Here is a 16,029-nt window from a genome sequence, read left to right as displayed (position 1 = left end):
GGAGCACACTGCACAAGGCCTCTGGTGGCTCTACCCGCAGTTGTCACTATCACCGTTTCCTAAGGATTTGCAGTTTTTTGCCAGCAGCAACAAAAAAAAGAGACATTCCATTTATGTACCAGAAAATAAAGAAAGCAAGAAGTGGAAACAGATATTTGGTGATGATAGTTCTCACATTATGCCCACAGTAGATATCTGGTAACATAAAAGTTCCCTGTGACATGCTTCATGAGCACTTACAGGCAATACCAAAAAAATAGGCTCACGTGGCACACGTGTTGTATTATCCCCTCACCTCACATGCCACGGTTTTAACAGCTGTTTAAAGTATCAGCATTTTATTTGTTTTCTTGTTTCCAGGCTTATTCCTGACTTTTGACTACAAAATCAAATCTGGTTAAAATTCAGTTTGTCCAGCAAATTATAAAAAACGTCCCTAGTAATCTCTCCAGTACCACATTATTTCTCTAAAATTAACAGAATTTAAAAATTACCTGAAAAGAGAACTTTGAAAATATGCACACTCATGTATAGGGTGTGCTCATGGGTCAATACTTTTAATTTTCAAGAACAATGCTTTCCAGCACTGAAACCATTTCTTAATCAGATATTCTGACCCAGGCAGAAGAGCATGTCCCTGGACACAGCCTCACTAAAAAGCTAACACAATTAGTGCTAACCCAATTTTGCCTAGGCTAACTGTAGGAGTGGGTGTCTATAAATATATCTTGTATAGATAAGCAAACGTGTGTGTAAAGAAAGCTACACATACACAGGTTGTGGCTTTCTCAGTTAAGGTAAGGTTTGCACCCAGCTGCTATCTTAAACTGCTAGGAAAACACAAGCTGAAGGTTTTTAGCTGTTTCCTATGAATTTCAAAGGCCTTCTCCCACGAAATAGGTAAGGAGTGACCTGAGGAACACGAATGGCAAGTTCTGTCAAGCTGGGATCAAATGCTAAAAAGAATCAGAGAGACTGAGAAAAGGTTCCATGAAACCTCTGTTTGAAAAGTATATTTTTACAAATCAAAGACAATCAGAATCAGACTCTTCCACATGTCAAACACAGGCAATCTTAAATAGATTCCATGCATGTGCAAAAACAGTGGTTGGCTAATTACCCCAATCTGTGGATAAACATGCACAAAAGCACAGCAAGAGAAACTCAAAAGGCATGTTTTTAAATTCTGGCATAATTCAGTTTACTTCATATAGACAACATTCTGCCATCCAGCTGCATAAGGGCTGAGGAGTGAGGATTTTCCTAGAATTCACCTTCCTTAAACATCTTACATTTTAGAAGATTTAGGATAGTTTTTTCTTCTACCTGTGAGTAAAAACACTTTCCATGGATCCCTTGGATTTCTAAATTAGAAAAGAATTCTCTACTCTCTGAATAAAAATGGGCATGAAGACAGAGCATTTTATTTAGAATGGCTTGTCTCCAAAGAACCCTCCTGTGAAACTTACTTGCATGAATATTCAAAATAATGTAGTTTGTAAATATCAGGCATTCCCTGCCCCTCCCTTGTCCAACTTTGCTAATGAAAGTTGAAACATCTGGTTTGTTTCATTTTCCCAAAGTATTAAGTTTATGTGTACATTGACAAGTAGGATGGCCCAGTAAGAGCAGCTTTACAGTGAAACAGTGAGTGTTGAGGACCCGGGACACACACACTACTTGCCTAAGGGTTACTCCAGATGAGCTCCATAGACTGAACAAGCATTAGCAGCTGCAGCACATCAGGTATGCTGCTGAAACACACGTTCCAGTTTAGTCTCACCCAAAGAGAATCGAGTTGTGTGCTGAGATCACTCTGTACCGTGAGCCACAGTGACACACAGAGAAGTCACTTGAAAAGCACAAACACGCTCTGAGCTGTTACCAACATCAGCATACGTGCACAAAGTGCCTCCGCAGAGCATGTCATGTCTGCTTTCAGATTAATTCTATTAGGGCTCTGTTTTGCTACAGAAGGTAAAGAATTCACAGATTTTTCAAGCAAAACACAGACTTTTTAAACAGAAGCAATAAAAAGCTTGAAAACTTACCACAAAAGCTTACCTCATGTGCGAGCACTGCTGAAAGAGGAAGGTTTCTGAAGGAATGTTCAGCTTGGTGGCAAAGAAACACATATCTTAGATGCAGTTAGTGCTTGCAGAATAACACTGCTCAGTTATAAGGAGATTGTTTTAATCCTCTACTCGATACAGAACAGCTCAATCGGTGAGTTTAAGGACTCCTGAATAAAAATACTCCCAAATATCCAATGTCACCAGCACAAGCTGTCAAGTCTGTACCAGGAAGTTGATATTTCTGAGTGTGTTTCTTCCTATCTGAACAAACTCTGTATTGGAAAAGATGGTAGTTCTGGGAGCATCAGGGGCCCTACTAAATCAAACACCTGCCATGACTAATTAGGTCAGAGACTTACAGAAGTCGGTACGTTGCCAAAGCTTTAAGAGGGATGAGGCAGTGCATTACGACTTCAGAAAATGCAATTACCAAACAAATCTGACAGAGAAAGGTTTCCTCCCCAGAGGACAAGCCGCAGGGTTACGGCACTTTGCATGACCTGGGGCAGATGGGTGGGATTGCTGCAGTTCGGTCGGAGTGAAGCCATTTCAAAGCAAGACCAAGGAAAATCTGCACCGAAAGAAACAACAGGGGCCATTAATAACACTTCCAGTCCCAAAGGCAGCCAAAGTCTTTTCCACCAGGTTTAAGGCTCTGCTGCCGCGGCTGGCTCCTCACGCCCCTTCCTGTGCCGGCTGGGGCACCCACCGCCCCCGCTCCCTCACAGGGCGGAGGAGGGCTCTGTGTACGAGCCCGGACAAAACACGGCCGTAACGCCAGCGTGTAAACATTGACGAAAATGTACCAATTAACAAGTCACACACTCGCCCTTCAGCCATTGCCTCCCAGCCTTCCCCCTTGGCTGCCCTGACCCAGGCCTGGCTGGAGGGCTCCTGAGGACCACCCCCCCCCCGTGGTGCTGGCAGGCTGGGCAGCAGGGTCACATCTCTTACATAGGCTTCAGAGGGTTAATGTCCAAGGAAGTGCCCTTGCTCCTTCACCTGTATTGCATAAAAACAGTCGAAGGCATTATAAAGTTGGGTTATGCGTAATTCATCTATTGAAATTGATTATATTTTTCATGAAATACCGAGATCTGAGACCCCTGTCCCCACACGCAGTGGCACTGCGCTCCCCGAGCCCGGCTTAGCCCGCTGGCACCGGCCTGGCTGTGGGAAACACTGAATAGAGACCCAAAGTGCACTTCAAAGAGCAGAAACCTCTCTCACTAGCACAACAGGGAAGGACATGATACATAAAAAGCAGTATGGCAACAACCAGTAGCAACTTGTATTATGACTTAATTAAGAAACGTGTCTGTTTCTGAGAGATTAGCATTCGATGTTGTAATTCTCCATCTCAGCAGCTTTCTCTGGCCCTAATCAATACCGACCAGCACCATCCTTTCACAGCTCTGTTATCAAGTTCTGCTCCAATGTCTGTAATGATTCATTGACCAGTTGTGTGCATTATATTCAGCTCCTCCATTGTCAAAGTAGAACAAACTCTCATCTATGTCAAGAAGCCTTTATCTCTCCACTTATTTTGTTATGCAACTCACAACACGAGTATGGGCAGGCAGCAGCATCTGGGATTTTCAGCTTTTCTGCAGTATGAGCTCCCCAAAGAAACAGCCCCTAGCATGGCCAGAACCATCCAGTGATAGCATGGCCTTTTCCAAGAAGGCAAGCTATGCTTCCATGGAAATGTGATAAGGAAGCAGAAGTTCAGCTTTGTGAGTTCAGTATCTTTTGTTCTGGAAATTAAAATCAGATTATTTTACTTTGGATATTTTGGGAAGATGGGCAAAGGTAATAGAGTAGGAAAGTCCAGTGTGTTTCACATGGTAAAAACAGAAAAGTGATTCTTTGCTTTTGCTGTCCTTGCAGAGTCCTTTTCATTCTTACATCAGTAGAAAGTACCATGCCAAAGTAACTGTACTCTACGGTATGAGAGAAAGGGTCATACTAATAGTAATGCCATTAAAAAAAGTGTACCACCCCCCATCCCCAGAAGACAGATACAGCAGAGTACTATACTATTGCAAAGGCCAAATGTCTGTATTTTAATAAGTTAGAAGAAATCCAGATATAGAAGCCATAGAGTCACTGAAATGTTAACACGTTAATATATTTTAAAGCAAATATAACACAGTGTACACAAAAGAACCATTTAATACAAAGTGAAAACCATTAGATGCACCTACCAATGCAGATTTTTGGTTATTTTCAGCTCTTTCACTGAAACTTGGAAACAATGCTCTTCATTTCAGTTACACCATGTTAAGTGGTGAAACTGATCTACAGCAAGCAAACCACTGCCTTTTCATTCACCTGGGAAAGACAGCACCACTGCAACTGAGAGTCTCTCCAGAAGGGCATCCAAACAAAACAGGCTCTGCACATTTGCCCCACTTCCTAAGCTATACAAGAAACTAGATGTGAATTGATTGCTGCTTCTGAATAGTAAAGCTCAGTAAGTGCATCCTTGCTGTACAAAAAAAAAAAAAAAAAATCAAAGTGACAACATAGAAAACCGGCAACAGATAACCATGTCTGCCTAAAATATACACATATTATACATAATTGTGGCCACGCTGGCCAGTATGTAAGCCTGTTCAGGAGCAAAGCTTTAATTGCACAGATTAGAAAAACGAACAAATGCTTTTACAGAGCAAAGCACAAGCTTTGGTTTATGCTTAGATGGTGAACACTAAATCTTCCACTTTTATTATAACATCTATTAAAAAAAAAAAAACTTTCTCTATGAATAAGCACTCCATTCCACACAATGAAATGAAGATCAGTGTCTTATTCAATTAAATCTTTAACTGTATCTAGACTGGGAATGTAATACATCTTTATTGAAAGCTACTGAACGACAAAAAGTTTGACTTATTCACAATTCCCCAGCCCTCTCCCCAGTTTTAAAATGCTGCATATATAAAAATAACTCCAATATGGCACAAAAGTGGGATTCTCAAGGGAAGGCGAAGGATAAAGGGGCAAAGGGAAGCCTCCACTGGCAACATCAACAAATTGCATACACTCCAAGAGGAATTTGCACCCTATACAAAATGAGCTTCCCTGTGTTCCAGTTCTTGGATCCTTTTTGGTCTCAGTCTCTGGTAAGCAGGCTTCAGATCTGTGGGGTGAATATCCTCTGCGCTAGCTTTCTGTTCATTTGTGTTTTGTTCAGGATCACCTGATGGAAGTGCAGAGCTCCTAGCCAGTTTCACAGTATTGTCCTGGTGAAGCACAGAGCTAGTGCTGGTTGGTGCACCAGCTTTAGCAGAAGAACCATCTCCATTTTCTTTTGATTTGTTAGAGGGTGGTTTATAAAATGTCCCTGGGGGTGGTTGCAATGTTCGTGGTGCCCTAAAGGCAGCAAGAGGATTAACATCAGGACCATTCTCTTCTGTTGCTGTCCTTCCTGATCCAACAACAGAATATGGCTTACTAGGAAGAATGGCATTAGCTGAATTGTTATCAACACTGCACGATGAAGATAAAGCACCTGCAGTTCCACTCTCAAGTGCTCGGTTCTCCTGGGGCACATTAGTCACAATCATTGCTGTCCTTGCTGTGATATCATACTGTTTATATTGCTTGTCCCAAGTTTTTCGCAGCATCTGGGTGTCGTAACAAGGAAATCTACAGCAGGTATTACCACCAGGGAGTGCCTTCACCTCTGAAACTTCTTCAATAGTAGGGCTCCTGCCCAGCTTCTCTGAACTTACTGCTCCTGCATTTCGTGAATTTCTTTCATTCAGAACACACGGGGGAAGTATTCGGTCCACAGGCAGGCTCACAGGGCGAGAAGCTGCTTTTGTCCTTGGAACCCGCAGTGGAACTTTGGTAATCTGACGGTTGGGTTTTGCAGGAAGTAAGTTCATTTTAGAGCTGTCTTCACCTAGAGAAATTAATGGATCATTGTCCTTCTCTGAAGTTGGGCTCACAGCATCACCTAGAAACACACAAATAGATGTGACTGGATCTTTGCGCCAAATATAAAGAGAGGTCAGCAAGACTTTATTAATGATCCCTTAGCAGTTGGTATTTTAATGGGATAATAATTTTTAGGGATAGCTTGTATACACACTAGGAGTATCCTACTTGAACCAAGTGTTAACATTTTAATAGCGGTAGAACACATACTGTACAGCTGTAACCAAGGAAGACATCCAGGAGAAAACAGTGAAAGAGACATTATTTTTATGGCTGGTGCTTTCCCACCCCTGAATATTTTCAGTTTTAGTATGTTTCAAGGATGTTGCACTATTAATGTACAGGACATGACTGAACTGGTAGCATCAGCTGAAAATCAGTATAATTAGAAGGGATTATGGATAGCTACTCTTAAATAAAGTAGATGAAATCATACCTACATTAAAACAAACCACTGTAGTAGCACAGGCAGATAAACAGAAAAAAATGTCGAGTTAGTTAGGTTAGCAAACCTGGCATTTTTTGAGCAGAAATACTGATATCCAAAATGCTCTTAGCTGATGATTCTGTCAGAGAATTACTCTTCCCAAAGCCTTCTGGTTTAATTCCAGTGAGCAGCAATGACGCACATTCTGGGGGAGAAAAATGGTCAAAACACATTAATTGCTGGGTATTAGTTTGCAGCATTGTAGTGGATTTCAAAAATCCATGGTCACAGTCTAACTATGACTTTGTTTTGTTTATTTTTTTTAAAAAGGGAGAAACCAATACACTGTTGTATTCTCTTACCAAATATTTTATACTCCAATTCCATAAATACAAGTTTCTTGAAAGCCTTTGGAAAGATTTAATTCTCTGTTCTTCTTACAAAAAGAAACATATCAAGCAGTGATAAGCAGGTTTTATCACTTACTTCTGTCTAAATTGAAGAGCTACATGCACTATAACCTAATGCATCGAGGACTCCTATTCACCCACTCCCCAGAGTTAACAGCATACTAACCAGTTACACGTGTATCTGTGTTTTCTTTTGTGTTCTTGCTGTTGTTCAATTCCAAAAACACTGCAGCTGTTTCTGAAGCTCTACTTTCACTCGGAGCTATTAGAATACCCTGCTAACAAAAGTCAGAGCAACAGTAAATGAGAATTCAAGAGAAAAGGCACTCCTTAATAAAAAAACCCACAAAGACTTATTAGAAATGTGGTGTGGAATGCTGCAGCATTTAACACAGAAGTCAAGATGGCACAGGTAGCATTGCGGCAGCACAAGAATAGTCACTCACTTCCTTTACAGCAACAAACGATTTCCTCTGCTGCTGTGGCTCCTTCTCATCTGCTGCTAAAGCAACTCTGACCGTAACAGTTGTTTCTTCAGTCTGAGATGTGCTCAGAAGTGGCTTCAATGAGACGTCAAATATCTTTTCATAGTATGTTATGAGCAGCTCCACTACCCGGGCCTGATAAGGGTAGTCCTCAAGTGACGACAGAGAAACTGTAGCATCAGTTTGACGTGGTCTGATCAGAGTTGGGCCAAATATTATGCCAAGGTTGCTGGCTGACATTTTATTTTCATCAGACTGTTCTGTGACTCTGCATAAGGAGGAGGAAAAGAAAACACAAGACAAACCTCCAGGAGTTAGAGGGTTTTATTACTTTAGAAATATTTTAGATATTAAATTATTATGTCTAAAGAGGATAAAATGCAATGAAAAACGGAAAGTGGGTTGGGTAGGCAGGCAGAATCTTAAGTGCAGACTGCTTTTAAGAGCAGCTTGGACTTTCCACATAGGGAGATTTTATGTCCAATTTGTTAATATTATCCGTGGCTATTTGGCATTTTTGGTGTTGGGGAAAAGAGCATTTACCACTCTCAGTAATAATATAGCTGTGGCCCAATATTACCCACTTCTGTTGGTAGTCATCAGCTTGGTACACAACCAGCATTTCGAAAACAAGGAAGTGAAATGAAACTGGAGAACAGTCATTTAAGAGACATGATACAAGTTTAAATGCTCTGTTAACAGCCTCCCAATTGCTGCCCCGCCTGTGTGACATCACAATTTAAATCACACCTAGGTCCCTGCACATGACAGTGCTTACTACTGACTGATGACAGTGCTAGCAGTGAATAAAAAATAATGGAGCTCAGGACTTTCTCTGCTTTATTTCCCTTTCATATTCTTCTCTCACTTGAGAATTCATAACAAGGAAAACAGAAACAGCAACAGAATAGTGTTTTCTAAGGTATACATGACTTCTTCCTCTAAGTCATTAAAAGGGTAGAAGAGATTCCCTAGCATGCAGCATGTAGCAGTTTATTTTTCACAATCAGTTTGCGTTTGAAATCTTTTCTCACCTGTGAAGGTGTCCAATAAGGTACTGAAGAGTGTTATAGTTTGGTACAGGCAGCTGTTTCAGAAGATCTTTAATTTTAATGATGATCCTATTCAGTTCAATACAGATTGACTGCCTTTTCTTTGATTTGGGACTAGCTTTAGCATCCAGCTCCTCATTAACGTTCTGGCTTTCTTTTGCAAGTCCAATGAACTCATTATAAAGCCGAAACAAAATCAAGGGCTCCGGAAGCTGAAGAAATAAGAACATTTCAGAAACATACTCAAAACTGAATTTAAACTTGAGTTTCCTTCCTGATTTTCTTCAGCTTTTGTCTGGTCTAGGATCTTTTTCTCTGATGATGACTTTGTTTAATCCTTGTTCATTAGCTCAAAGGCCAATTTTTTCAAACCCAATCCCAGGTAACAAGAACACTCCTTCCTACACTGTTCTCCATAAATCTTTTGCTAGTCCTTTCCCACAATAACTTCAGGACTGAGCATTTATCAATACTTTATTTCAATAAAGATGGCAGGAAAAAAAAATAAGATTTCAAGAAAGTGATTGCTATGAGGTAGGAGGTTACACTGCATATGCTCAAATACCATAGTAATAGAGCAGTTATTTATTCTGCCAGTCTTTGACAGTATATCAATAGTATATGATTAGTTTTAATAATCAGTCTCAAAATAGGGTTTAACTCAGGATTCTGTCTAAAAATACCTTAACTGCATGCTTTTAGCACTGCTCCTGTGTTTAAAACAAGCAGGTTTACCTAAAAGCCACACCAACAGATCAGTGACAAAGGAAGTAACAAGACCAGAAAAAAATATTTTGATATTTTTCTTTTTAATTATAAGCCCTATTCAAAATACAGCACAGTACCCTAGTATTACATATCTAGTATGCTACCTTCTTACTTGAATATGTAGGCAGGGTACATCTTAGTAATTTCTCAAAAATCACTTAATGGCAATGATCAGAGGATTGGAATGCTCATCTCTGACAGCCAGTGTAAGGAAGAGGATAGGACTATGCAGCTAAGGATTATTTCTTTCAGGGCTAACAAGTTTTCAGTCACACGGTAATTTCACTTGGCAGCATTCCAGCTTCACTTTTTCAGATACGTATTGAAAGTGGTTTGGAAAATTCAATTATGAAGCTTTAAAGCTCTGTTTTGAAAGAAAAAGATGGATAGTCCCTCCATAATGAACAAATCGTAACTATTATGAGTGTTTCATGAAATTTTTGCTGGTGGATATTAACAGCAATATCAGCATCTGTCTGCATGAGAACACAAGAACATGGGAATCTTTTAAGCTTCACCTAAGACAGGCAAATTCACTAATTAGAAAGGTTTTAGAAATTAAAGCTTCACTACGAGTAGACAAAAAAAAGTTTGTTCTGCATATGGCACTAATATTTAAGAAGCCCTAACACCCATGTGAAATACATACTGTAATACCAGCAGCTTTCCCTGCCCTTGTCACAGGCTCCACGTGCAAATAAAGAAGCCTTCTGCAAATATACAGGGCCCTCATTTAATCTTCTGCTGTGGGACTACGGAAGAGGATTGGTTTTTCCTATTGTACTGTAGAAATATACTAGAATATTTCAGTTTTCCATCTGACCTCCCAGCTCCATACCTGGCGGAGATACAACTTGAGAACATTGCTGATATCATGTGCATAGAGTTCAGAGAGCTCGACCAAATCCTTTCCATTTTCAAAAGCTTGACAGAGCTTTTCAACTCTTAATTTGGCTCCATTCACACGATAGATGCCCTGAAATTAAAAGACCAGCACAACTCTATTTCATTTTGAAAGGACAATGTAGAACAGAAATATTGACAGTACAGCATTAACACCCTAAAAGAATTTTTTTGGTAAAGATTGTCTATAAAACTTAAGCATGAACAAACTTGAGTATACCTTGACATTCAGTGCTCTGCTTTCAATTTCTGATGTACACTTCTTGATGATGAAGGGAACGCCATCGGGAACATTTTTAGCAGCTTGGGCAAATTCCACTCCAAACAAGTGAAGCCTTCCATGAAGTTTTTTGTGCCCACATTGAATAGCTAAAGTCTCTAAACATTTTTTATGGCATGCAAGTGAACACTACAGGGGAGATAAAAAGAGGCAGATCGTTTACTACAGATTGACACCATAAGAAACATCTTTGATGTTTGTCACCCCATATGTGAGCAAAAGGCAAGATTTATTAATGTTGTGCCTCTGCTTTGAGTTCATGGTGATTATACGAGCCACAAACTCTGTAGTGTTATACAGGAACATAATTCAAGTTTCCAAAACTTCAACTTTACATAAATCCCAAGCAGAAATGTAAACTAATTTTTAACTTACCTCCTCACATTCAGCTCCATGGAACACCACTAAGCTGTCACACTCTCTGCATTTAGATGGAGCTCTCAGTTTCCGTAGTTTGTGTGTTTGTGCTGCTTTAGACATATTAGCATTTCTAAAAGGTCCTGGAGAATTTGCAGTTTCACATGTCAGATCATTTAAACCTGGAGAGAATTTCTCTATTATAGTCATTGTATTATCTACTATTGGGATAGTATTTATTCTGATTTTTTTAGTACTGTGGTGCAGAACACAGAATTCTCTAAGTAATAACAACTATCAAAGTAATTAAAAACATTTCAGCCACAAGAATGTAAAACTATGTTACAGTTTACATAACAGACACATTAACTATCAAAGAATCTTACATAAAAGTGTAATCAAACAATACTTTTTGCATTTTTTAGTATTCCAGTTTTCTCCTGTATTAATGGCATATGAAAATACCAGGACATTTAATTCCAGCTGCCCTGCACTTCAGGCAACAATTCAATAAAGTTTCATTTCACGTATTTCAAAGTCCTGTATGAGAGAATGAAAGATGACAATATGCTTTGACCTGTAGTGTTTCTGAAATAATTAAAAAAAGAATACTTCGCAGCAGAGAAGAATTAACACACACTCATGGCTGAATGCATATAAAATAAAAAAATTAAATAAAAAAACCCCTGATTCTCAGTTTCCTATAACAACATCAAACTATTTTTTAGAGGATTCTAAAGCTAAAAAGAATAGCAACTGGTCCTTTTTGCGTCCACTTTTTCAAGCAATTTATTTAAAAGGCTACCAACAACTCTGGAAACCAAAATATTTTGTTTTGCAGATAACTTAAAATTAGCACATACAGTTAACTGTCCAGAAAGCTTCTTAAAAGCTCAAACATTGATTAAACAATATCACTCCAAGTGAAAGTTTGCATCCATTACCACGCTGCCATTAACACATGCTTTGAATCTTGATCTAAACTAATATTGTTAACCACAGATTCATTCCTAGAAGGCAAAGTATATATTTAGGAAATAAGGACTAACTGAATACTTTCTTAGGGGCTTGACTCAGCAAGTGCCACAGGTTTGTGAGTACTGTAGAACTATTCCCACAGAACTATTTCTGATAATCCAGTTATTCGGGTTTCAATGCCTGTGGCAACATTGTCTTTATACAATCAAAATTAATTTGAAAATTAGAAATGGCCTGGTCAAATCTGGGACAGACATTACTGAACTTGTTTATGTTAGCTGAAAGGGTAGAATCTCAGTTATTACCCTAAACATTTGGAACTGTATTTTTCCAATTTTCCAATTACCAACTCTATGTATCTGTGCATTTTACTTCAAAGTTCAGAAGTTACCTTACATAACTCAGTGCCATGCAGCTAAATTTAAATGCAAAAGTCTGGAGGGAATGGTTAGTGGATCATTTGTTTTACCTCAAGAGGGTGAAGACACTAGAAATGTTTAGCAGCTGCCCATAGAGTTACCCTAAATGTATAAAGACAATTCTGCACCACTTAATTAAAATGACTTGAACATTATTCTTCAGCTCTCAATCTCAAGTGGATGCACACTGTATTGAAAAACAGTGCTGCTGGTAATTACAGCCTTGTTAAAGTATTTTCTTAAGCACATTAAAAAGAAGAGCCACATTCTGCAACAAAAAGCATCCTCTGGGGTCTTCAGGTATGGAAACAACATTACCACAGTCTGAAGGAGATGGTGGCTCTCTTTCATCAAGATCATCTGCAGATGACATAGTACCAGTGGAAGGTGTTCGGGGAAGTCGTCTTTTAAAATCCCCTGGCAAATGAGAAAAAATTTCAGGAAGCTGTAATTATCACTTCTACCCAACTGTTCATTTTCACCATATGCTTTGTTCAATATTTGCTTATCTAACAATGATATCTTCGTTAATGTAAAGCAGTGCAAAGAAAAGGCTTCTGGTTAGTATGGCAATGAATGGAGCTGTACCTGGGCTGGCAGATGGAGAATCCATGGATCGTGACTCACTGCTTCCTCCTGCACTTTCAGAATCACTGCACATTCCTCCACTCTGGTTGCCAACTGACCATGATCTGAATGGTGGTGGCCCTCGCACTGCTTTTGAAAAGAAAATCCACTAAATCTAAATGCCAAGGACAAAAACTACTTTTTTTTAATTTAAAGACTATTGATTATATTCAAATAGGAAAATATTTCAAATGTTATATGAGCATGCAATGTAGTGAAAAAACCCCACAGTATATATTCCTTTAAAAGCTTCAGGATCTAAGAAAACAAATTTCAGAAACTCGATATTTGTGCTTTTACTGAAGACCTGAAATCAACACAGCATTTACAAATCCAATGGATTTTCAATGGCCAAAGCTAATTGAAAAGAGTTTAGTCTGCTGAGTTTGACAGTACTTGCTGTTTGAATTGCACTTCACCTTTCTTCTTGAAGAATCTAGGTATGCACACAGACAGTTTTCCATTTGTCCTTCGTATGCTCAAGTACGTAACATTTTATAGGCTTCAAACTTTATAGTACATTTTTAACCCTTTAGTCCATACTTTTTTTTTAATTTTTAATTTTTATTTATTTAGAGACTGAGCTCCAGACGAAATGCAGAACTACCTTGAATATCTGTGTTGCTGGAAGATCTCTTCTCTCTAACCTTTTGTGAACGACGATAAACTGGGCTTCCCACATCGTCTGATGTCTGAACAGGAAAGTCTCCTGAACACTGAGATAAGTTACCATGTGATGTATGGACGCTGTTTGTTGATTGCTTATTAAAAACCCTTCAGGAAGAAGAAATTAATTTTAGGAATGAATAAGATAGAATTGCATGAAAATCAATGTATTTTTTACATCCCTGAGCATTAAAAATGCTTGATTTAGTTACTACTCACGAACATATGTATTGACATGTAATTTTTAAAGTCCAAATTAAAAAAACTAAAAATTTAAGCTGGACATGTATTTTTTTATTAAATATGTATCATTTTCCAATGTTTTCTCCCCATGCCATAAATCAGCTTTTCCACATCTCTATATGGTATTATGAACATTATCTTGCAGACTTTGAAAAAACAGCCAATCTGTTCATCTGAAGATCAGAATAATTCAGAAGTCATTGCATTTTATGGTTATGGTTTCCCCTCCAAAAGATTCTCTACCCAGCCATCAGGACCATCCACCTATAAACATACAGATGTTAATATACTGTGCTCTTTAAAAAGCACAGAAAATATGTTGAAGCTGTCAGAGAGTCAATCAGTTGTGAAAATCTGCTCTCACAATAAGGACAGAATACTGTTAACAGTAATTAATGTAAAATGCTGAAGCACCCTGTGGACAAAATGGTCTGCTGGCCAAGTTTAGCAGTCAGGAAGCTGTTCCTTAATCAGTGCTACCCTATCAAGCGCAAGGAAATACAGACTGAAAAACATTAAAATTTGCATTTTCAAGCTACTGTCCCTTAAATTAATGCAGGCCTAAAATCACTTCAAGTACGTGAAGAATCACAAAGCCATGACAAAGATTACAAAAGGTGGGGAGACAGGAGGAGAAAAACCTCACTCCTATAAATCTTAAGCAGTAAATAACTGGGAGAGCACACAAAGAGCTGGAAATTTCATGCTCATCAGTTTCTCAGGGAGCTACATAGTTAAATACCCCTAAGTCAAAGTTTATGAGTACAGCCTAAATCAGTCTTAAAAGGCAGGAAATTTATAGACAAGAACTAAGAATCTCAGCTTTAACTTTGAATTTCCTGGCTTTTGTTGGTAGAAGTCTGACTCAAGCATTCATTTTTTTGTATTTAGTTTCCTTTTGAAAAACGATGACGACACTTTCCTGTAGAACTGTGAAACACACAGATTGGAATAAATATTCTGGTGCTTTAGTGCCAAGATGACTATTTTACAAATTAAAGGTGGAAAAGCATTTGGCATGCTGACACAAGGAGCTGTCTTTTTGTCTTGAAGTCTTCCCTTCCACATTACCTGGATGTTTCACAGATTAACAGTAAAAGAACTTCCATTTCACACAGGTTGGAAAAAAAAAATATTTACATTACAACATGTCCCTACAAATGGACTCTGAGCTTTTTTTAGTCACATAGCATGAGACAGAAATCAAGCAACACTTCCTGCCAAAAAGTTGTCAAGTGTAAACAATATGAAAGAAGCTACTGTAGCAGCAAGGCATGTAGAAGAAAACTACCTCTTCAGACTTTCTAAACTACTCATCAAATACTACTGCCACAAGTCCAGAATTCCATTTTTCATATTAACCAGTATCTACATGAAAATAGTAACAAGCCAAGTCTTGCACAACAATTGTCGATGTTCTTAGCAGAACATGTATGGAATGACATTTTGCTTGGAATTTACAGGCAGGTTTTAATGTCAACATTATATATACTCTACCAAAAGATGGGACAAAGACAGAAGAGTAAGACAGGGTAAAATACCAGGATTCCTTTAATTCCTCCAAAAATCATGTTTTATTGTTAAATACTTTTGCCCAGTGTTCCATTCTAAACCAAACAAATGCCACTTGCTCTTTGGGACTTACCCATCAACTGGAGAGCTCTGGGTTTCCAAAGAGCCTGATTCCATAGGAACACCATCCTTTGGCAAACTTTTCACAAATTCTGAATACTGCTGACCAGGGTCATAGAGTTTGGCACTCTCACAGAGGGACTGGCAATTAACTGGAAGAGATACAACCTGAGCATGCTGCAGCTGGAACAGGTTAACTGTTGCCTGTTGGGGGAAAAAAACTTTCATTATTTGTAGATCATTTACCAGATATTTCACTTGCACTTTGCTCAACAGAAATTATTATCCCAACACAAGATTATTTAAACAATAAGACTAAAAAAATTCTAGAAAATTGTAACATGCTACTTTGTGAAAGATTCCTGAAAGTCAACAGTAAAAACCTGATCTGTAATATAGATATGAGTATTTCTCTTCTCTCCGGTTCATTGAATCCTCCTGGTAACCAAGGCAATTCCAATGGCTTCCCGCTTTGGGTTGATCAAGATCAACAGCAAGTTTTTTTTGCTACCAAAAAGGTATTTTTCATGCTCTGGGGGGAATCTGAGTCAGCATTACAATGATGAAGCAGCTGGAATTCCAAACCCAACTGAACTCCATATTGCCTTGAGATATGAAACAGGTAAAATTCTATCCCAACAAACACATTAATTGAACGCTTTCTTCATTAAATTACATAACACTTCTAAATGATTTTATCACAAGCCAGAGACCAGAAAAGGGGACTCTGTGTGGCTGCTTCTTCAGCTTTGGGGCTGC

General features: G+C 38.7%; 2 protein-coding genes across 11 annotated transcripts in view; both read right to left on the bottom strand.

Moving 5' to 3' along the window:
• Nucleotides 1-2,657, bottom strand: part of ABCA4 (ATP binding cassette subfamily A member 4) — a 74,141-nt gene extending 71,484 nt beyond the window's left edge. For 3 of the 5 annotated variants that reach the window (XM_027879960.1, XM_027879964.1, XM_027879965.1), the window contains exon 1: nucleotides 2,065-2,657. The gene's annotated coding sequence lies outside the window, so the exon portion shown is untranslated. Of the gene's footprint in view, nucleotides 1-2,051 lie in introns of all 5 variants that reach the window. The other 2 variants (XM_027879963.1, XM_027879961.1) reach the window with 2 other exon arrangements.
• Nucleotides 2,658-4,117: 1,460 nt separating this feature from the next.
• Nucleotides 4,118-16,029, bottom strand: part of ARHGAP29 (Rho GTPase activating protein 29) — a 50,845-nt gene continuing 38,933 nt past the window's right edge. For 2 of the 6 annotated variants that reach the window (XM_027879955.1, XM_027879954.1), the window contains exons 13-23: nucleotides 15,284-15,474; nucleotides 13,337-13,503; nucleotides 12,691-12,819; nucleotides 12,421-12,519; nucleotides 10,724-10,887; nucleotides 10,289-10,477; nucleotides 10,004-10,141; nucleotides 8,380-8,609; nucleotides 7,307-7,613; nucleotides 7,027-7,138; nucleotides 4,118-6,042 (exon numbers count right to left, since the gene is read on the bottom strand). In XM_027879955.1, coding sequence (XP_027735756.1) covers nucleotides 5,144-6,042; nucleotides 7,027-7,138; nucleotides 7,307-7,613; nucleotides 8,380-8,609; nucleotides 10,004-10,141; nucleotides 10,289-10,477; nucleotides 10,724-10,887; nucleotides 12,421-12,519; nucleotides 12,691-12,819; nucleotides 13,337-13,503; nucleotides 15,284-15,474 — 2,625 coding nt within the window. In that variant the 3' untranslated portion in view covers nucleotides 4,118-5,143. The remainder of the gene's footprint in view (nucleotides 6,043-7,026; nucleotides 7,139-7,306; nucleotides 7,614-8,379; nucleotides 8,610-10,003; nucleotides 10,142-10,288; nucleotides 10,478-10,723; nucleotides 10,888-12,420; nucleotides 12,520-12,690; nucleotides 12,820-13,336; nucleotides 13,504-15,283; nucleotides 15,475-16,029) is intronic. The other 4 variants (XM_027879958.1, XM_027879957.1, XM_027879959.1 and 1 more) reach the window with 4 other exon arrangements.

This window comes from Empidonax traillii, unplaced genomic scaffold (assembly GCF_003031625.1).
Source record: "Empidonax traillii isolate 1590-97213 ecotype Southwest subspecies unplaced genomic scaffold, ASM303162v1 scaffold62:size2133460, whole genome shotgun sequence".
Taxonomy (NCBI): Eukaryota; Metazoa; Chordata; class Aves; order Passeriformes; family Tyrannidae; genus Empidonax; species Empidonax traillii.
The sequence above is the reverse complement of the archived record's forward strand: the minus strand, read 5'-3'. Positions and strand labels throughout refer to the sequence as shown.